This window comes from Aspergillus multicolor (assembly GCF_047715735.1).
Source record: "Aspergillus multicolor strain CBS 133.54 unplaced genomic scaffold BDW74scaffold_41, whole genome shotgun sequence".
In the NCBI taxonomy this organism is placed as follows: Eukaryota; Fungi; Ascomycota; class Eurotiomycetes; order Eurotiales; family Aspergillaceae; genus Aspergillus; species Aspergillus multicolor.
The window spans coordinates 97261-116807 of NW_027395992.1; the positions used below are offsets into that span (position 1 = coordinate 97261).

The 19547-nt window shown below is 51.2% G+C and overlaps 9 protein-coding genes across 9 annotated transcripts; 3 read left to right on the forward strand and 6 right to left on the reverse strand.

Moving 5' to 3' along the window:
- The first annotated feature begins 788 nt into the window (after positions 1-788).
- Positions 789-2034, forward strand: BDW74DRAFT_103628 (porphobilinogen deaminase). The gene is made up of 2 exons (XM_073721573.1): positions 789-1049; positions 1110-2034. Exons 1-2 carry the CDS (start codon positions 803-805, stop codon positions 1841-1843), a joined length of 981 nt encoding a protein of 326 aa, XP_073578830.1. The 5' UTR covers positions 789-802; the 3' UTR covers positions 1844-2034.
- Positions 2035-2225: 191 nt separating this feature from the next.
- On the forward strand, positions 2226-3710 carry BDW74DRAFT_188667 (zinc-dependent alcohol dehydrogenase family protein; the record flags this gene model as incomplete). The annotated part of the gene is made up of 3 exons (XM_073731790.1): positions 2226-2736; positions 2786-3143; positions 3220-3710. The coding sequence occupies 3 exons, from the start codon at positions 2226-2228 to the stop codon at positions 3392-3394; spliced, it is 1044 nt and encodes a 347-aa protein (XP_073578831.1). The 3' UTR covers positions 3395-3710.
- A 325-nt stretch (positions 3711-4035) lies between these two features.
- Positions 4036-4338, reverse strand: BDW74DRAFT_162384 (uncharacterized protein). Its single transcript, XM_073725949.1, has one exon. It carries the CDS (start codon positions 4332-4334, stop codon positions 4125-4127), a length of 210 nt encoding a protein of 69 aa, XP_073578832.1. The 5' UTR covers positions 4335-4338; the 3' UTR covers positions 4036-4124.
- An 8-nt stretch (positions 4339-4346) lies between these two features.
- BDW74DRAFT_183062 (uncharacterized protein) lies at positions 4347-4695 on the reverse strand (the record flags this gene model as incomplete). The annotated part of the gene is made up of 2 exons (XM_073730409.1): positions 4347-4442; positions 4525-4695. 2 exons carry the CDS (start codon positions 4693-4695, stop codon positions 4347-4349), a joined length of 267 nt encoding a protein of 88 aa, XP_073578833.1.
- Positions 4696-5870: 1175 nt separating this feature from the next.
- BDW74DRAFT_162387 (uncharacterized protein) lies at positions 5871-6441 on the reverse strand. Its single transcript, XM_073725950.1, has one exon. The coding sequence runs from the start codon at positions 6328-6330 to the stop codon at positions 6100-6102; it is 231 nt and encodes a 76-aa protein (XP_073578834.1). The 5' UTR covers positions 6331-6441; the 3' UTR covers positions 5871-6099.
- Positions 6442-11273: 4832 nt separating this feature from the next.
- On the reverse strand, positions 11274-12235 carry BDW74DRAFT_162388 (uncharacterized protein). The gene has a single exon (XM_073725951.1). It carries the CDS (start codon positions 12160-12162, stop codon positions 11500-11502), a length of 663 nt encoding a protein of 220 aa, XP_073578835.1. The 5' UTR covers positions 12163-12235; the 3' UTR covers positions 11274-11499.
- A 537-nt stretch (positions 12236-12772) lies between these two features.
- Positions 12773-13354, reverse strand: BDW74DRAFT_183064 (uncharacterized protein; the record flags this gene model as incomplete). Its single annotated transcript, XM_073730410.1, has 1 exon — positions 12773-13354. One exon carries the CDS (start codon positions 13352-13354, stop codon positions 12773-12775), a length of 582 nt encoding a protein of 193 aa, XP_073578836.1.
- Positions 13355-13490: 136 nt separating this feature from the next.
- Positions 13491-14765, forward strand: BDW74DRAFT_183065 (uncharacterized protein; the record flags this gene model as incomplete). Its single annotated transcript, XM_073730411.1, has 6 exons — positions 13491-13587; positions 13648-13700; positions 13755-13968; positions 14023-14202; positions 14258-14278; positions 14338-14765. 6 exons carry the CDS (start codon positions 13491-13493, stop codon positions 14763-14765), a joined length of 993 nt encoding a protein of 330 aa, XP_073578837.1.
- A 37-nt stretch (positions 14766-14802) lies between these two features.
- BDW74DRAFT_162390 (MBL fold metallo-hydrolase) lies at positions 14803-16126 on the reverse strand. Its single transcript, XM_073725952.1, has 3 exons — positions 15841-16126; positions 15642-15781; positions 14803-15578 (listed from the first exon to the last, which is right to left on the reverse strand). The coding sequence occupies exons 1-3, from the start codon at positions 16039-16041 to the stop codon at positions 14972-14974; spliced, it is 948 nt and encodes a 315-aa protein (XP_073578838.1). The 5' UTR covers positions 16042-16126; the 3' UTR covers positions 14803-14971.
- Between the last annotated feature and the right edge of the window lie 3421 nt (positions 16127-19547).

Sequence of the window (19547 nt, forward strand, 5' to 3'; positions counted from 1 at the left end):
CATCATTATTGGCATTGTGGTGACAGCCCTGTCCTATACACGTGGCCTGGTGTCCCACAATCGCTCTTACTACCCCCGTCATGGTGCAGGCGACCCGCGACACTCAGTTACTATGATGCTTTTAACAGTTGCGTCATTTATAGCTCATCTGATCCAGTATATGAATGTTTTTTGGGTGTACAGATTCATCAGTTCAAAGCAGCCCACCGGATTCTGTGAGCGATCACTAACTGGGCACTTGGTGAGCAGGGCTTTATGAAACGGCTTGAGGTGTCTCTTCCCTTCACACATACTTGGTTATCATTTCATGGCTATGGAGGTTAGAGTAGTCTGAATTTAGTGTAACGCAAAGCATGAATTCATCATTGCTTCCACTTAGTAGTAGGCCTATGCCTGGGTTATTGTGAGAGTTCGGAAGTCTAATGGAGCTCGGAATATGCTTAGATGGTGCATGGGATACAGCCACGGCGCCCCTACTTTGAGGCATAAGTACTAACAAACGTAGGCCATCGCTAGATACGGCCTAATAGTCTCGTTGAACTCCCCATTCTTTAGCAACTCATAACGGAGGCTTCAGGTCGCGTCCGGGATTAAAATGGAATTGTGGAAAAGCTTGGAAGAAAATTCCGACCAAATCAAGTGCGTATGCGTATGCGTATTTGCTTGGCAATAGGTGGGTAGAGCAGTGGCGGGCGGATTATTTATCCGCGCCGACGGGTCCCTGTTAAATCCACGCGGGACTCCCCGCACTCCAATTCCAAAGTTCCTCGACAGTGGTCAACAGTCAACACTCATTGAGATCATGACACCACCATTCCGAATCGGCACCCGCCGATCAAACCTCGCGGTCGTTCAGGCCGAAGGCATCCGCGACAACCTGCAACGCCTTGAACCCGACCGAACGTACGAAATCGAAGCCCTCCGTACGCTCGGCGACAAAGACCAGTCAACCGCACTGTACAACTTCGGCGCAAAGAGCTTGTGGACGGCGGAGTTGGAGGAGAAACTTAGGGCTGGCGAAGTCGATGTCGTCGTTCATTGTCTGAAAGGTACGGCCCTGCCCACTCTATTGGTTAATTGGGTGAGTCTGAACTGTGGTCTGTTGACAGACATGCCGACCAGGCTCCCCGAATCCTGCGATCTCGCTGCCATTCCTTTTCGCGATGACCCGCGCGACGCCCTGATTGTTAAAGCCGGCCTCCCATATACCAGCTTGCAGACACTCCCTGAAGGTGCCGTCGTCGGCACGTCCTCCGTCCGACGCTCCGCGCAACTCCGCCGACTGTACCCGCATCTCCGTTTCGCGAACCTCCGCGGCAATGTCGAGACACGATTGGCGAGGGTTGATAACCCCGAGAGCGAATATACGTGTATGGTTATGTCGGCTGCTGGACTAGAGCGAATTGGCTTGGCGAGCCGGATCACGCAGTATATGGGTTCGAAGGACGGCGGGATTCTGCACGCTGTTGGCCAAGGCGCACTGGGATTGGAGATTCGCAAGGGTGATATTGAGACACTACAATTTCTGAACCAGTTGGGAGATCGAAAGTCGACGCTAGCGTGTCTTGCGGAACGCGCCCTCATGCGCACGCTTGAAGGCGGCTGCAGTGTGCCCATTGGGGTTGAGACGAAATGGGTTGATGAGACCCTCGGTCGTCTGCAAATGACCGCGATAGTTGTCAGCCTTGACGGGACGCAGAGTGTCCAGGATAGCAGCGATGCGCTTGTGCAGACGGAACAAGAGGCAGAGGCTCTCGGAGAGGAATTGGCTGCGAAGCTTGTGGGAGCCGGAGCGGATGTCATCCTCAACGCTATCAACGCCGATCGGCCGCCGAAGGAATGATCATACCTTGAATGATTTCAAATTGTGGCAGATAGGTAGCTCTTTCGTATTCCCCAGAGCACACCCCGCGCTAGGCCTTTGTAAAAGTGGATCTGCGCTCGGGGAAACCGACCAAGTTATGCGATCGGAAACAGCATCCGAGGGTTAGGATAGTGCTCGGATAGCTGTCATAACGATGAGTTGTCACTCATCCGGAGCAGGTCTGATGGTCACGAAAGCTACGCAGAAATTTCCATGAATTGACCTATGAACGTGGCCCAGGGCTAATGACCCAAGAAATTGGCATCCCACCACCAGGCAATTAGTAATGTGCACGACTCTATATAAGGCGATCTATGTCTCAGAATCCATCAACAAGCAACAACGATCTCGTTGAAACATTATGGCCACCGAACCTACATCCCGTCGTGTCTTCCATCGAACGGACGACCACACCCCCGGCACCCTCAAAGTGCAGCTCCTCACCGAGGCCCTCCCCGCCATTACTCCCTTCTCGGTCCTCATAAAAGTCCATGCTGTCGCACTGAACTACCGGGATGCAAACATAGCCAATGGCGGGAACCCATGGCCTGTTACGCCACACGGTATCCCCTGCAATGATGCAGCGGGAGAGGTCGTCGCCGTCGGTGATCATGTCAAGACCATATCCGTCGGCGATAGAGTCGCGCTGATAATTGATACAGAGAACATTACCGGTCGCGAGGCCCCGAGGTCCTGGCTTGCTGCTGATGAGGATGGTGTTCTTGCTGATTACATCGTCTTTGACGAGTGGAAGGTCTGCAAGTTGCCGGCCTACCTGGACTGGGTCTCAGTGAGCATCATCCCTTGCGCAGGCGTGACGGCTTGGTCGTCGCTTCTTGGGTTCGGTATGGGGACCACAGTGTTAATTCAAGGTACGTAGACGTCAATTTGTTATTGATGGCGATAATAACCAATGCCCAGGGACCGGCGGCGTTAGCATGTTCGCCTTGAAACTCGCCCGCTCAGCGGGCATGAAAGTGATCCTTACTTCATCAGGCGACGAGAAACTTTCTAGGATCTCAGCACAGTTTCCGGACCCGGCCATCTTGACAGTAAACTATGCTACGAACCCAGAATGGCAGGAAGAGGTCCTCAAGGGCACCAACGGTGTTGGTGTGGATGTTGTCGTCGAAGTCGGCGGGAGCACTTCCCTCGTCAAGAGCATGAAGTGTACGCGGCGCGGTGGAACCGTTAGTCAGGTCGGATACTTGAGCAAGAAGGACCACAAACATATGGATGAGTTCTTTGATGTTTTGATTGATCGCAGGATCGTTTTGCGGTGAGTTTTATCCTTGTTAACCTCCCCCCCCTCCGGTTCTTGGGCGACTCTACGTGAGCGAGGCTAATCGTGACAGGGGCATCAATGGCGAATCGAAGCACGACATGGATGACTTTTGCGCGGCGCTGACTGCTTCGCAGATACCGCTTGATGATATCATTGACAGTGTTGAAACCTTTGAGAAGGCGGATGAGGCAATTGAGTATATTTGGCAGGGGAAACAGATCGGGAAGCTTGTTCTCAGTCTCTGAGGCTCCCGAGTTCAAGCCCGATGCGTCCGTCCTCTCACATCATCTATCTACCCAAGTACCAATTTTCGTGTCAATTCAGCATCATTTTCCCCGTTTGCGGATTCAGCCCACTCCTGCCATCCTTTAAGTTCGTTATACTACATCGACCCTCCTTTCTTATTGATACCCACCACGCCGCACGGTATTCCCTACAATGATGTAGCGGGAGAGATCATCGTCGTAGGGGAAAACGTCAAGACACTTTGTTATCTAGTGGAATCAGAATCAGTGTTCCCCGCCGCGTTCATGGTCTGCTACCATATAACTTCCATTTCCTCTATGGACATTGCCTTTTCAACGCCCTATCGCGGTTTCAGGTACTGAATTCCATGAGAAAGTCCGGCTATACATTTCGTGGCCGCACAGACATTTAAAAATATGATCTCAGTTTGGAAATGCTTGTTGGAAGCATACTCGAGCTAGATACGAATACTCAATCACACAAAGGGGAAGTCGCAAGCAAGGAGTGAGGAAGATGCGGAGCGAGACCCTGGCCGGCGTCTTCTCGCTGGTGCATCTTGGAGAAAGCGTGGTACCGGTAGGTACCGAATCAATCTAAATAAAAGAGTGGTCGGAAACTATGGTGCCCTATAGTCATTCGAGGTAGGTCCTGCAGGTCTCCACAAGGTCCATCGTTTTCGTCCAGTTGGTAGGGCTGCAATAGGAGCATACTGGGCCAGTAGAACTCTGCTCACTGGCCCCAGGCCTCGACCACGGGGTGTCTAATGTCTCTTCCCAGGACAGAAAGTCCGCCAGTCGCCCTTGACTTGGGCCCTGTAGCACGGTGCCCCGCCGCCCCCTCCGCTCTGCTTGGTGCACTGTGAGAAAGGATTGTCAGAATCGAACATGCCAAGAAAAGGAGAAGGGTATCCGACACCGCCATAATCGCAATGACTGTCATACAGGTCTCTTGTCAATCATGGTGTTCTTTGTACGCAGGTCGGCCTGGTGAATAAGACGAGACTTCCCGGTTGAGTCTCTCCGTTTTGCAGCTGGTCCCGTTGCACTTCTGTGATTGGATAAGTCAGTTGAAGGAAATTGGGGACGAGCCGCACTCGGAACGTGCACAAGTGGAAGCTGGGGTCTTATACTCCGCAGTCATGAGCCTTGGTCCCTTCGGAGCGTGCGAAGGCTGCTTCAGCTGCGTTCGCATCGACCGAGAGCTGGGCATTCTTTGCAGCGGCAGTATCAACGGCGTTGCCGGCGATCTCTGCCGGGGCTGCAAGGGCGAGGAGTGTAAGGGTGAGAGCTGCGAAGCGCATGTTTACGGTGGACTGGAAAGACTCAAGTAGGTAGTGAGAAGGTAAAGCTTGACAAGCTGAGTTGAAACTTGCTGTCGATGGGCTTTTGCGGCTCTCGGAACTGAACTTTCGTGCGCTGATGGGATGCTCGTATTAATAGCTTGCTCTCAAAGCCATTTCCGCTTTGTGCTTTACTGCCCGTGACTTGTGTGTGATACTGTACCCAACCGGTGCGTAATGGCTCCAACCACCGCCGGGGATGCACCCTGGTCAGCGGTCAAGATGCGGGGGGGTGCACTATTGTTTGCTGACACGGCTGGATTGAAATGACTGCTTCGTTGTTGTTTGTCCATGCTAGTCGTGGCTGGCCAGTGAGAGTTATGTTCACTTCCAACAGACCGCGCCAAACTACTGACTGTCTGACCTATGACCTGGGCCTGGGGATCCCTACTCTTGCCTGCATCGGGCCTCACCATATGATCGAAATCACCTCTGTCGCCCCACCGTGACTTGAAGAGCAATCTATCCCAATTCGTTGCCGAGTACATATTGCGTGCTTTGCGCAAACAGGGAGCGAGCCCAGATACTGACCCGTGGACCCCAGAACGATGACCTCGGAGCGGCCAGTCCATTGTGTCACAGCACTGCAGATTGCCAAGAACGAGGTTCACGCTTGGAAGTCCGCATGCTGGGAATCCTTGGAGGCTCGTTGACCCTGTGATGTGCTCCTGATCGGCAGTGCATATGGACAAATAAGTCAACTAACGCTTAGCCAGTCACTGCGTGCCAGCGACGCAACCCTACTCTCTCTTCTACAACTATACTTGCCGCCCGATTCACTTTTAAAGAAGATGAGCCCGTGTACATGGCGCTTGGTCCTAAACAGCAAATGCTTGACTTCCATTCTGAGCTGGCTCCGTGCGGTCAAGACACGGGGTTGTCTGCGTATGCTGTGTAACAGGGGCCCGTCACATCCACCCATCCCCGCATGGATCAGAGTGATTCGACTACATGAGGCACATCCAAGCGCTTGAAGGCGGAGCAGGGAGAAGAGCAGACCCAGTCCGGATAACGAGAGCTCTGCGGATTCAGCTAACTATTGGTCAGGACCACATGACAATGGCCGCAGGTCTAATTACAGTCCCCGCTTCGTCGATGGTTCTTTGGTCCTGTTGCCCTGGTCATGCACGGCTACTGCCTTGCTGAGCATGCTCAACATCCATCACCCAGTAGTTGTGACTTATGAATACCGATAGAGATACAGGATAGACTGACTCGGGCCATCTGGATAGCCCAATGATGCATCACTGAGAGGAGTAGATGGGCTAGCAGCGAGTAGCTCGATCTAAACGCTATGGGCTGATACGCAAGTTTTGGGTCATATCGCATGGGTGCCCTACCTGAAGTCCTTTGCTTTCCCACCAGTCATCTTCGTTCACTCGATTGACGATCTTCCTCACTCACTACACTCGACACAATGTCAGGTTCAGCCAGAACCCCCGACATGTTACAACGTACCCACAACCAACCCATTTCGGCGGACGCAAGTGCAAGACAGGGTGTTGCGTGTGGACAAGCCGTACGCGTACACTGACTACACAAAAAGCAGACAATGACCGCCCCCTTGTCTCTCATCAAACGATATACGCTCTTCATACTTTCGTCTCAGAGGACAATGGAGCCCAAGAGCAAACTTTGCGGTGGCTAGGCCTAGCCCTGAAATCGCTTTATGATTCGTTAACTCCAAACTGAATAAACGGTCTGCCAGTAGATTGATTATTTAATTGATACAAAGAAGATAATGAGTAATATTGTACCGTTTAGTAAGAACCATACAGGTATTTGGTTAGCTTTCCTTGTCGAAAACTTGAATGGTCCAGGACGTTGAGGTCGGATGTGGTGTGGGCAAACCCAGCCCTCGTCTGGCATTGTGCGAAAACAAGGCCCATTCACACTGTCCAATAAAGAGAATAAAGGCGATATACAAAGGAACAAAGAACACGAAAGCCCAAAATACCTTTCAAGAAGGGCGTTATCATCCATGACCGCTCTATTCAGAGAAGCTATATAAACCCCTTGGACATACCACCAAATCCACTCTCCATCAGCATCAGCATTCCTCGCAATCCAGCAAGAGCCACTAGAAGAACCACAACCGAACCAACAAACTACCCGTTTTCACCACCGAGAATACCGCCAGAATGAAGTTCTTCAGACTCACTATCTTTATCGCCTCTCTCTCCTGGGAGTCTGACACCTGAGCACTCAACAACATGGGCGCCGACGATGTCCAGAAGCCCGTCGGGAACAAAATAGTGTCCTAGTGTCCTGACTGTGGAAAGCTTCGGTGCACGTGCTGGTCTGTCTGAAGGTCCTTCGCCCTGGTGGTCTGGGTTTAGGTGAACAGTTTGACATTGGTGAGTTTTTATACTTGGTTAGACTGATTGATTGGTCGAAGACATAATCACATTCGTTTTATAAGATTTTCATCACTTTGTAGGAATAAGGATATAGTACGACGGTAGCTGTAGTTACATTGACAACCCGTTTCAGATCGTAGGAAGCAGTGTCTTGAAGTCAAAGTTTGCTCTTTGGGCGCCTAGACGAGCCTGCTGAATCAGTTTAACCTTTGTGATATCTATACCATTCCATAGAGAATCCAAGGTCGCAGGGTTCTGCGGAGGAGAGAGCATCGACAAGCCCGCGGCTCTCCAAGTCCAGGCAAGTTGCCTTCAAAGCAGATACTTTCTCTTCAAGTATGACCGAGTTTTCCATGCTGAAGGGTCTAGAAGCAATGGCGTATCCCTCATCCTCCTCGACCGTTTCGCAAGCGTTACAGTCGCCCGTAGTCGTGTCGAAGGGAGTTGGATCTGAGATGGCTCCTTTTCTCGCAAGAGCCTGCCTCGATCTCAGGCTCGTGGGTTGTTTCGGGATTGGGTCCTTCGGCCACAGGTCGTTTAGTGACAAGCTTTTTCCCGATGTGTTCCTCGTCAGGGGATTCAATGTCGAGAGCTTCATCGATAAGTTCTTCTTCCACTGCTTGTTCGTCGAGATGCTTTCCCTCAAATGCATAGTCAGAACGATCTTCCCTAGAAAGTATTACCTGGGATAAATTTTGACCCTGATCGTTGTGCAGAAAGTTGTCAGGACCTTCGTTAGGAGCATCGTCTAGCGCATTACCGAGAGAACTGTCCCGGTCATCGTCATGGTCTTCCTGAACAGCTTTGTCGAGAACATCGTTCGGGGTATCGTTGGAGACATTCTCTACGATTTCCTCAGGAGCTTGCTGAATAGGTTCGTTAGCAGCATTGTCCAGAGCAGCTTCGGATTCTTCATGGTTAGCTCCGTCAATAACATTGTTAGAGGTATCTCTAGCAGCATACTTACGTAATGCGCCAATGGCTTCCTTGATGAAATGGCGAAGAGCATCATCGGGGGCGCTTTCACGAAGGGTCTCAAAAGCTTCCTCAATGGCCTCGTAAAGAGGGTCATAAGCGGTAGGCTCCAGATGTTTATCGTAAGCTTCTTCAATAGCCTCGGAAAGAGTATCATCATCAGCATCCTTCAAATGCTCATCATAAGCTTCCCGAATAGCATTGAAGAGAAGATCATTGGGGGCATGCTCCAGATGCTTATCAAAAGCTTCCTCAATAGCGTGGTAAACAGGATCATCAGAGGCATCTTCCAAGTGTTTCTCGAACGCTTCCTCGATATCATCAGAAAGAGGATCATCCGTGATCTTTTCCAGAACTTCCTCGGGAGCTTCCTCCAGATCCTCTTCACGATAGTAATCGCCAGCCGGTACTTTCTCAACAAGCACAACCTCACTTCGTATGCCGTTAGGGACTTTGTTCGCGGAAGTGGCGCCGATTGCAGATTCTCCATGGCTACTTTCATCGGCTGCGCAAGGCTCATCGGCACCGGTCATGGAACGAGTTTGCTCCGCATCCAAAAGTTGCTTCATTTTCGCAGCGAGCTCCGCCACGGTAGAATACTTGTTATGCCAGCACTTGTCAATGATAGCATCAATGACGGGATCACCATTCAACCCAGGAAACTGCATGTTCTGAAGCAGCCTTACCACCTCAGGTCCATGCTCCATCGGATCCTCATGTAGGCAGCGATCCCCGTAAACACTGAAGCCGTAGTTGATGAGGTAGAACAGCGAGCCAAGCGCGAACAATTCGGTCCGAACACACAATTGCCCCGCTGACCCGGCATGGCCCTCCTCGGCAGCTTCATCAACCTTATTCAGAAGACGTTCCTGCGGAGCGATGCAGGCTTCGAAGTCAGATCCGAACTTGGCGGTACAGTCGAAGTCGCACAGCTTCACGCGGTCTCCGTCAAGAAGGACATTTTCGGGGCGTAGGTCGCCGTGCGCGAGGTTCAGGGATTCAAGGAACGCGACGGCGCGAGCGAGGTCGTGCATCCATTGCTTTCGGAGGGGTAGGGGTTCGAGCTTCAGGACTTTGGTGACGACTCGTGTTTCGTCGTCTCTGATGTGGTTGTCTCGGATTCTAGACGACAGACTCTGGCCTGGCGATGCGGTTAGTCGGTTAGGACTGATTGCTCGGTCAAAGTGTGTAGTTGCCTTACTCTTCATGAACTCGAGAAAAATGCCATTTTTGCTGCGGTGAAAGCACTGGACGATGCATGGAGACGCCGGGTGTTGTGATAGAATGTCCCAGAACTTGAGCTCCTTTTCAAACTCTTCTCTCGCGCCCTCCTCCGTTGAAGGGACTTTCAGAACGATTGAAGGATGAACTTCGTAGATGTGAGAGATCCCTCCTCCGTTGATGTGATGGACGGAGGGGAACGGCTCTTTGAGCTCCGTGAGCGTCGAGTTGGGAGAACGAGGCGGCCGTACGGTTCTCTTCTAAGCCAGCGGAGGGAAAGTCGTCCAAGGTGGGAGAGAGGAGCAGCTGATCACTTAGAGATCTGGAACCGACGAGTGCTGATGGGCGCAAAAAAGAGGCCTGGTAGATGCGTCCGGTTGACGAGCAGATTGGGTGAATGTGCTGAAGGTAACACACCATAGACGCGGGGGTGCCTGGCTCCCAAGGCAGGAGCTACCCGGCGGCCGGAGACTCAAGGTATCTACTATGTTCGTTTCCAGCACTCCAAATCTGTGGTTACAACAGAGGGGCATAGGACGTTTATTACGGAGATTTCAGAGCAGTCATATTAACTGTTGGAGCAGATGCAAGTCGTAGAAGCAGCCAAGCTAAGCACAAAGTCTAGGTCAAGAGTTCGATCTAGACACCACAGCTCGTAGAGAACACAACACCAAGCGTCCATGCAACGATTCAAAAAATCCCAGAACTCCAATTCCAACCAATTCCTCCCAAGCAAGCGAGTAGATGATGTGAGTTCGAGGGCAGAATGGCTAGTCCTCTGAGACCTCTTCTATGACACTTTAAAAAGAGCCGCGTCAGTTCCAGGCTCATTCATCAACCTGACTACGGCTAGGTAGATTCGGGACTCAACTCACCAGGAAGGGGCATCCTCAGCGCGGTACCATTTTCCTTTGACCTTAAGCTAAACGCCGTTGAACATGCAGGGGCGGCAAGGGTCACGCTTGCGAGTCTTGCCCATTAGCTTCTCCTTCTGGATGGTGCCGCAGTTGTTGCATCCGTTAAGAGGCATGACGGAGGTGGGGAAGGTGGAATGTCCACAGATGTAGAAGTACTCGGCTTTGAGTTCCTGGCACATCGTTGTGGTCTGTGAAGAGTGGCTGTGTTAGTGGGATTTCGGTATCTGGGTGACGAGTGTTGATGAGCAGGTCACACTCACTGTAGAGGTAAAGCTGGACGTGGTCAGGATGAATTGATGATGGAGCTTGAGGAGGTATTGTTGGTGGAGATAGTAGCTGAAGAGTAGAAGACGAGTGTTGGTAGGAATGGTGGTGAGGGAGAGTGAAGGAGAAACGAAATATCCTGCAGTGGGAGAGATTGAAATAGGCACGGGCAGCGTTGGAAATTGGCTCACATTTCACGACCCCATCAACACAACCAGCTTCATGGAACTGTTGGAGGCCTCATCGGCGCCAGCACCGGAGCTATTCACTTCTTCCTAGCATTTTACTCCATCAAATAACCTCAGAAAATGTTAACAACCCCCGTCCCTTGTCTCCTCCTTTGATATAACATGCAAATGATATTTCTCTACCTCCTGTCTTCTCAGCCCTTGCCACTTTATATACCCGGAAGCATGGTAGAGTTATGCCCCACCTCGAGTCCCCTGTCACTGGGGTGATTCGCACATAGCTCCATCAAAACAGCTTCCCATACAGGCATGAAAAGCGTCCCCATTCCTCTTAGGCAAGTCCAGTATGTAACCTTCCGTTTACGGGTTTATGATATTGTCTAGAAACCCTGGGATAGACGAGTATAATAGATCAAAAGCCAACCAACAGGGCTGGACCAGGCGTACGTTTGACTAAAACCATGCGATGCCACATCCTCATGCATACCTGTTACAATCATACCAGGAAAACTGCATAATGAAGGAGTATTATAATAGAGTTAACAAGCAATGATCAATATCAGCTTAACAATCAAGCTACTACAAGGCTGAGTAAAGTCTAGTGAGTAGAGTAAGTTCTAGGCAACCTGATCAAATAATAGTGATCCTAACTCAGAAGTAATGTCTCGGCCAAGACAGCCATGTGGCAGAGTAGTAGAAATATGCATTGGTGCAGATAAGTCAAGGAAAGAATTGGGTTAGATAAGTAAAGCTCAAATAACTCAGGAACCCAGATTGCAGCGGAACCACATTGTACACCCGGCGGCATGCAAAAACGCAAGCCGGATAGTTATACCTGCACTATATCCACTCAAGCGTCTTCCACTGCGAGATAATAGTCTCAGGCCCATACGTAATCTCGTCAGGCTCACCAGCAACAACCTTAATCTTGACATACTTATCTCCCTTGAAGAAGTAAGCGACGCCATCGTTACTTCCCGGCTGGAGGAACGCCGCATCAACAGAGTCAAACCCAGCCTTCTTCAAACCAGGCCAATTGGCAGTAATCTCTCGCGACGCAACGATTGAAGTGCCGTGAACAATATCGACACGAGCATAGTTCGTACCGGCGTAGAAATAAGCTTGGCCGGGATGTCCGGGGACGGGGATAGCGGCGTCGATAGTGCTGAATTCAGGCCGGGCTAGGGGTCTGAACTTGTCGCTGATCTTCCATGGGCCGCCAACGACGCTGTCAGTGTAGGACTCATAGTCGAATTTGATGTGCGCGACGTGGGCGCCCGAAAAGAAGTAGGCTTCCTCTGGCTTGCCGTCGATGGGGAGGATGGCGGAGACCCGACCGAAGCCGATGGAGGCCAGGGAAGGCCAGTGCTCGACGATGCGGCGGGGGCCGTAGGTTATCTCTTCTTGGCTAGTGCCGGGGGTGAACTTGATACGAGCGTAGCGGAGGCCACTGTAGAAGTAGGCCTGGTGGATTGGAGGGTAGTAATAGACTGCGTCGACCATTGTGAGGGGTCTGAAAAAGTGAAGAATCTGGTAAATGCTGATGGCAAGAACGAGAGATGCTTCCCTCGACCAAGGCAGAGTGAGCTTTGACGAAGGAGAGCAATGAGAGGAAAGTGTGACACTATATACCTGGGCTCTGGAGTGGCTGGCTGAGGAATCTCTCTGCGCACTGACCGTCTGGCTGACATTTCTAGTGTTGCACGAACCATAGTCCTCCTCATGTTTGCGGTTCCAGCACTCAGCCAGCCCGGCCCTCCCAGTCTTAGATAAAGAGGGGATCATGCGGGGTACTGTGACTTCCGACCTACCGCAGCTAAGCAGTGATAATCATGTCGTACAACGCCCGAGATGATGGTGGGCGGAGAGCCAAAGAAGCCCAATACATCTCCGTGTTTGGGAAAGTAACAGGATATAAAATGCGATTCGTTGTGAGGTCGTCCAAGACGGGAACTATGAGACATCCTGGCGCTTACCCCAGTCAGTCGACTCCATAATAGACCGGCAATATAGCTGACCATGGGAGGGGCCTTGAACGCTAATGGAGGCCCGATGGTTTGACTTCCCCATCCACGACGAAGAAATAAGGTGAAGAACCTGTGAGCTAGGCATGTTAGGGTCTTATCCCATAAAGCTCCCAGCTGTCTAGTCCATGGCCGGCACCGAGGAAGCCCAGTATTGTCTCTGGATTGAGGTGGGGCGCAGGTGTCGTAACCGGTGGATGCGACAGGCACTCCTCTATTTCCTTCACGAGACGAGAAATGTCTTCGTGATCCAAGCTGATATATTGTGCTTCCGGTCGAGCCGGATCCTGAAAGAGGAGACGATGTACCATTGCGATTCCGCGTCTGACCATCTGGCATGGGTTCTCCGTCTTACTCAAAGCAGTCAAGCAGTCGAGGATGAGCTGCTGGCGCTCTGGAAAGGCAAGTTTAGATTCGATTCCAAATCCGTTGGTAACGTGCGCTGAGTAGACGGAGCCTAGCGTAACAATAATGCTAGCGCTTATAACATGCGGGGCAACGGTCCAGATATTGTAAACAGGCGCCTCAGATTCCGTCAAGTACTCTTTCAATATTTCAGCCGCGGAGTCCAGAGAGGTGAGGTATGAGTAGTAATAACGTCTATCGCCAAGCGCGGAACAGAAAAGGAGCGATGGGTTTTCAGCCGCATGTGAAGGAGGCTGATCCGGCATGCTCGGCGTTGCGATAGCTGGAACGGCGATCCCTCGAGCGAAACGTTCGATATGACCCAAGCTGGCAGTGTACGGCAGAGCTGGGTGAGTTGGTCGTCTCCGCGCAGAACAGCTTGGTATATTTGATCTGGCGAGGATGAGTCTTTTGTCAAGCGTCGAATGTCATCATGGGTTCTTCTATGCTGTCAATCCTCCTGTCTCCTACGAGAAGATGGGCAAGCGCATTGAATTCTGTCAAGATGGACGATCGAGGGTGGAACCTCGAAGCAAAAGCTGACTTGCTTCGTGGACAGACGCTGCGATGCACATTGTGAAGGCACTCTTTAGACTTCCTGAAGAGGAGCTGGTAATGTCTATCCAGTTATTTTACCGTGAATGGAATTGCTAACTAACATTGAAGCTCAAAATCCATGTCGACAACAGTCAGGGCGTTAGGGGGTATTTGCCCTTCAAGTTCAGTGATGGCAGCAATCGACGAGCATCGTTCAGTACTGGTCGCGACTACACCAACCCCGAGCAGCACTTTGTGGCAGTTGCTCCCCCTGGCACTGTGTCCATCAACCAGTGGCCAGGTGAGGCTTTACGGGCCTTCCGGGAAAGTATCTATGAGTTCTGTTTGTAACCTGATCCCCCGGGCTGCGAAAATACCAGACTCACATACCTTTCAGATGGAGAGGTCTTCAGGTTTGCAAGGAAAATGCTTCAGATCTTTGCACTCGCTCTTGAACTGGACGAGACAGACCTAGATAATACATTCCGCCATCCCCTCAACGACGTCACGTTGCAATACTATCCCATCCAGGATGCCAGCGACCAGTCTTCAATTAGTCCACATGCTGATTATGGAGGTATGTACTACTGAGCCCCATTCTGTTGTTCATGTTCTTATCTAATCACATCAAGGATTTACTCTTCTATATCAAGGTACTCCCCGTCACCTAACACGTTGCCTCAAAACGGAAAATTTTTCTGACAGTTTGTAGATCAAGTCGGCGGTCTCGAAGTCTTGAACGCAAATGGCATCTGGATCCCCGCACCACCAAAGGAACACTCTTACATTTTCAATACTGGAAACTACATGGAGGTTCTCTCGAATGGCCACTTCCCAGCAACCGTCCATCGCGCCTTCGGTAACCCGACCTCGGAGCGCTTTTCGATACCCTTCTTCTTCAACCCCGATCCGACCTCTATTGTCGTACCTCATCCGAAACTCGTTCCGAACAGCGAGAAGCCCGAGTTCGAACCACACGACATCAATCGGAGAACTTTGCAGGCAATGATGAGCAATCGACCGCATCATCCGTCCTTGGAGAAGCTAAAGGAGCTGGGCTTGGACGAGGAGCAGATGGGGTATGATCTTCTTTTGAAGACGATTGACAAGATCAAGGCAGAGATGCAGCCGAAATGTTAACAGAAGGCTTGGAAGCCAGAATTCAGAGGCCACCTTGGGCAGTTTAGTACATTTCTTCCGCTCGCCACTTCATTTATCTGTGATCAGAGCAAATTGCTAAATCACTTCTCACTCTGCTCTCTATCAGTTCCCCTTTCTCCAACATAGTCTATTCTATGGTAGGGGTTCTATCGAAAACCTAGATCGCTGCCCAGGGTATTTTCCACCTAAAACGGCTCCTGCTTCGGCAAAGCCCTCCGGATATCCCTCTTAAATTCTTTATCGAGCAGCGACATCAGCACGGATTCCTTCTCCTCCAGCATCCAACTCGCATCATGAGCCAGCGCAACATGAACACCACATTCCCTTTCCATAACCCTCATCCTCGATAACGTATCCCTCGCAGCACGGATATCCATATGCAAACACCCAACCCCACCACCGGGAACCTCAAACGTCGCGATCTCCTTGCTCCCATCAAGAAGGCTTCTCGAATGACAGCAGTCACTGCCCAGCATAACCCATTCCCCGCTTTCAAGCCTCGCGCACGCGGCTAGGTTACCCGGCATATGCCCCGGCGCCTGGACAATCCAGAAACTGCCGTCGCCGAAGAAGTCCATTGCAGCTTCGAAAGGTCCGAATGGTACCCAGGGGCCGCGGAGTGTGGACCAGCGTTCTGTTGCATTTTTGGGGTCGAAGAACCGGCCGTCCCAGGGGGAGGACGGGTCAGAGAGATGCCCCGGGGCGCAGAATTCGCTTGTTCCGGGGCCGAAGTGCGCGGTTGCGTTTGGGAAGAGGGGGATTATTGGGCGGCAGTGGTCGAAGTGTGCGTGACTGTCGACTCTCTGTCAGTGATAACCAGGTGGAGGGGGGTGGAAGGGGGTAGAAGGGTCGTACCTGAGCAGAACCGTATCAACTTCCTCCGCTCTCACTCCAGTCCGTCTCTGAATCTGGCACACAATCGACTCCTTTGGATCCAAAATCTTCGCGACCTGAATCACGCCGTTCCCGATGACTGGTGGGAAATCCTCTGGGTTCTTCAGGCAACCCAAGAATCAACATCAACCATAAATAGCAAAATTCGGGAAAGACGAACCGACGACATTCCCAAATCCCAAACAACATTCCTCTGCTTCGTGGGATGGCGGATGAAAAACGCCCAGTTGTAAAGGCGGAATTCCTCTGCGCGTTCGCCCGCGTGCAGTTTGTGGTATTTGGCGGTCATGCTCCCGCCGTTTAGGAGGTGCAGGTGCACGAAGGCACTTGTCTCTGGGAGCTTGGTGTCTAAATTGAACATGGCGGGTTGTGGCGTTGTGCTTGGCTTGGTGTAAGTCAGGGGTTGTTGGGTTGGGGAGGAATGGCGGGGTCGACGCGGTGGGGAGGGACTGCCCCGCCACCGTAATGGGGTGCTGCAATCGGTAGAATCTTTGGCCATTCAACTAGGCAGGCTTTATACCAAACTGACTAGAAATGCTATGTTTGTGATTCTTATGCTGCTTGGGTTAGTTAGCCTGCAATTGATTAGTTTTGGTGTAAAATCATGAAATCCACACACTCCAAATATATATTTCCACAGCCACCCAACAGAACATCTTCGAGATACCTCCGAATACGTATATTTCCCAACGGAATGCCCAGTATCGGTTGACCATGACGTCTCGAAGTTCCTTTATTTCTCAAACGTCAACCATTTGAAATAATGTTCCTCTGAGTGCTAATGAGACTTCCATTGCGATCTTCTGGCTGGGTTGATGGCCATCGATGGCGCTATGGCTGAGCAATGAAACGACAGCAAACCCGCTTACCTACAAGATTCAATAGCAGATCGATTACATGCTAACTACAGACAATATAAGAACATCATCGCGGGGCTTAGATTGCGACACATACCTAAGCGCTTAGGGCTGCAGGTGCTCGGATGGCACCGTGTGACGGATATGCAGGGTACTGCAGCGCAACTACTTTAGTGCTATGATCAGCTCTACTAAGGCTGTCGGGGACGCTCTCCTTTGGGTAGTCTCCTGACCAGACGCATCAGTGCCACTGTCCACGGGATCTGCGTCGTGTGCAGCTGCGAGTTCTCCATTGGCAGCACGCAGGATTCCATGGAGCGGCCCGCGCCGGGGATAGCTTGCATGCATCAGTCCTATATGTGCTCAACTTCTTTGTCATGCGCGGTCAGCTGCTCTGACAGCAGCTGGGGTCGCCAGGCAAATGGCTCTCGCGCACGTTGAGTCCATTCGAGAGACTGCGAATATTCGCACCATTCTGGAAAATGCAGGACGAAATGAATAAAATACTTGATAGCCGCGGATATTGGGTGTCTCACTATTTCGTGGAACAAGATTCATCGAAAGATGACAGCCTTCTGGTATCAATGATGGCTGCATATTATACTTAGGACATGTAGGCAAATGTTCGACCCTACGGCACACCGCATTTAGAGAGTTGCTTACTGCGTCTTTGCGTCGAGGACGCAATGGGTTATGGTATCATTATTATTCCTCCGGGCCTCTGGAAGACTGATGACGGACAAGTAGAGTCGTAAGAGCAATACCATTCATTAGCTATACCCTGTTTGTTGAATAGCATAGGGATAGCGCAAGCAAACTAAGTACATAAGGGCATAACAACATAAGAACATAACATTCGTAACGAGCGTATCAGGCTAGGACAGGCAAGCCGGCGCCAGAAGCTTCCTGCCTGGAACTGCCTTGTCGTGAAGGATGATTGTTGGGATACTAAATTCTGTTCCATCTCTTCGTAAAGCACCATAATAGGTGCCTTTCACAACCAAGCGTACCTAGACCACCAATAAATCGTGGGCCAGGACGTGGTTCACTAGCACCGAACCCCTAGTTCCTCCAACCTCCGGGGCAATAAACGTGCCTCGGTCCACCGAAGTTGGTATTCCAGCATCTCTTGCCATCGCCAGCTCCACTATGCCTGGTACACTGTACAAGAGGATAGATGTCAGCATGAATCAAGGCAGTAATCAATAAGGAGGGAACAATACACTGCCAGCATTACGAGGACTATATAGAGATAAGCAGGGTCAGCATCTATATATTGCTAGCGTCGTTTTCCAGCAAGGATTCGATGATTCAATGTTGCAGTGTTAGGGGAGAAATTCACAAGTTCTTGAATCCAATTCTACAGCTGGTACCATTGCATACCTTGGAAGAAAGAACAATGTTAGTCCACATAGTTCCACGCTGCAATATGGTGCAGGACGAATAGAAGAGTGCGGGAAGAATAGAATGGTGAGGGACTCGGAAGGCTCAGGCTTGATTGTGCATACTCCACAGTTGACCTTCCTGTCATCAGCGCAATTGGGCTCGGGCCGTCTTTGTCGTTTCTCGATGCTGCCAACGGGAACGAGGGACTCGGCTTCAGAGAGAGTGTCCACTGCCGATACCACTGTATCAGCACCGGCCACATCGGCAACAGCGGCAAAGTCGGCGACAGCAGCAGACTCGGACTCAGCGGCAGGGGCCGCAATGACAGCTAGACCGCTGGCCAGGAGGGCCAGAGCAAGGGGTACGATGCGCATGGTGAAGGGAGGATAAGGTTGGAGAAATGTAGTGAGAATAGCGAGTCTGAGATTGGGCAATAAGCTGAGCGCGGAGCTGGTGTTTTTGAGAATGCTTGAAGGCTTGAGCTTGGATACCTCTGGGCGGGAGAGTTGGCTGTATTTATAGACTTCCAGGTTCCATGCCCCAACCAACAGAGACCTTGACGACGTATCATTTGATCATTTGTCCTTCTATATTACCCCTCCCGGGATCGTAAAGAGGATCACACTCCGTGCTCGTGACGGCGTTGCCTTGCTGGCCTTCTCCCTGTTGCTCGATCACGTTTGGTCACAATTTGCTTCTTTTTCTCACATGTGCGCCAGTGAATCGACCCTATCAGCACCAGCAGTATCCAGTATCTAGCTGCCAGAGGGAGTCCCACGAGGTTCGTAGTCCACAACAGGCCAAAGTACACATACCCTATCCAGTTAATGACGGGAAAGCGGAGGTTCGCGCTTCGCCTCCTCCAGTGTTAGCTACTTGGGTGAGACCATGTCCGCGGCACTGCGTACACGGCCCTACACTGTGGCGAAAATTTCATTCGTCCCTCGATGTCGCTCTCCTCCCTTGATTCCTCTTTCGGCGTCACACTCAGCTGACCACTCCCCTATGGCGTCCAACGGGCGCTCGCATCTCCAATACATTTACTTGATTTGGGTATACAATTGTCATTTATGCAGGTAAGAATGGGGTCGGTGCGGGCCGACGGGATGCTCCGCATACCAAAAGGTGGATATTCTACGGAACACTGCGAGCACAATGAACAGTGGGATGAACCACGGGATCATACAGTTGGAATTTCAATGCCATTCGGCTGCTCTTTTGCCAAAGCAAATGGAATGTCTTGAGTTCGCACCATCTGCAGATGATAAACTGACGCCCTGCAGTAGGTTGTTGCTCTCCCGCCCGAGCACCTGCAGCCTTACCACCCCAGCCCGAGCCCCCGCTTTAATGAACTAGGTATGGTCGTGATTATGCGCCCCTTCCAATTTTCATAGACTGCGGGGTTCTCTTCCATCGGTAGTTGCTCCGTTGAGCCATTCAAGCCCCAAGGCAGAGTCTACCCAACCGATGGCGCCGCATGCAGATCATGGATGCATGCGTACTATGGCCCTCTGTATTTGACATTCCCCTACATGAGCGGTAAGTATTTCGTGCTGTAGCTCATGACTATACCCTTCATCAGACCCTTCCGCTCTTCAACTGTCCTCATGGGGCTGATTGACTT

Coding starts and splice junctions, on each gene's coding strand:
- BDW74DRAFT_162388 (XM_073725951.1), bottom strand. CDS start 12,162: ATGGTCGACGCAGTCTATTACTACCCTCCAATCCACCAGGCCTACTTC.
- BDW74DRAFT_103628 (XM_073721573.1), top strand. CDS start 803: ATGACACCACCATTCCGAATCGGCACCCGCCGATCAAACCTCGCGGTC. Junction 1,050..1,109: donor CGTCGTTCATTGTCTGAAAG/GTACGGCCCTGC, acceptor GTCTGTTGACAG/ACATGCCGACCAGGCTCCCC.
- BDW74DRAFT_162387 (XM_073725950.1), bottom strand. CDS start 6,330: ATGAAGAGCGTATATCGTTTGATGAGAGACAAGGGGGCGGTCATTGTC.
- BDW74DRAFT_162384 (XM_073725949.1), bottom strand. CDS start 4,334: ATGACAGTCATTGCGATTATGGCGGTGTCGGATACCCTTCTCCTTTTC.
- BDW74DRAFT_162390 (XM_073725952.1), bottom strand. CDS start 16,041: ATGTTCAATTTAGACACCAAGCTCCCAGAGACAAGTGCCTTCGTGCAC. Junction 15,782..15,840: donor GGGATTTGGGAATGTCGTCG/GTTCGTCTTTCC, acceptor GGTTGCCTGAAG/AACCCAGAGGATTTCCCACC. Junction 15,579..15,641: donor GTTGATACGGTTCTGCTCAG/GTACGACCCTTC, acceptor GAGAGTCGACAG/TCACGCACACTTCGACCACT.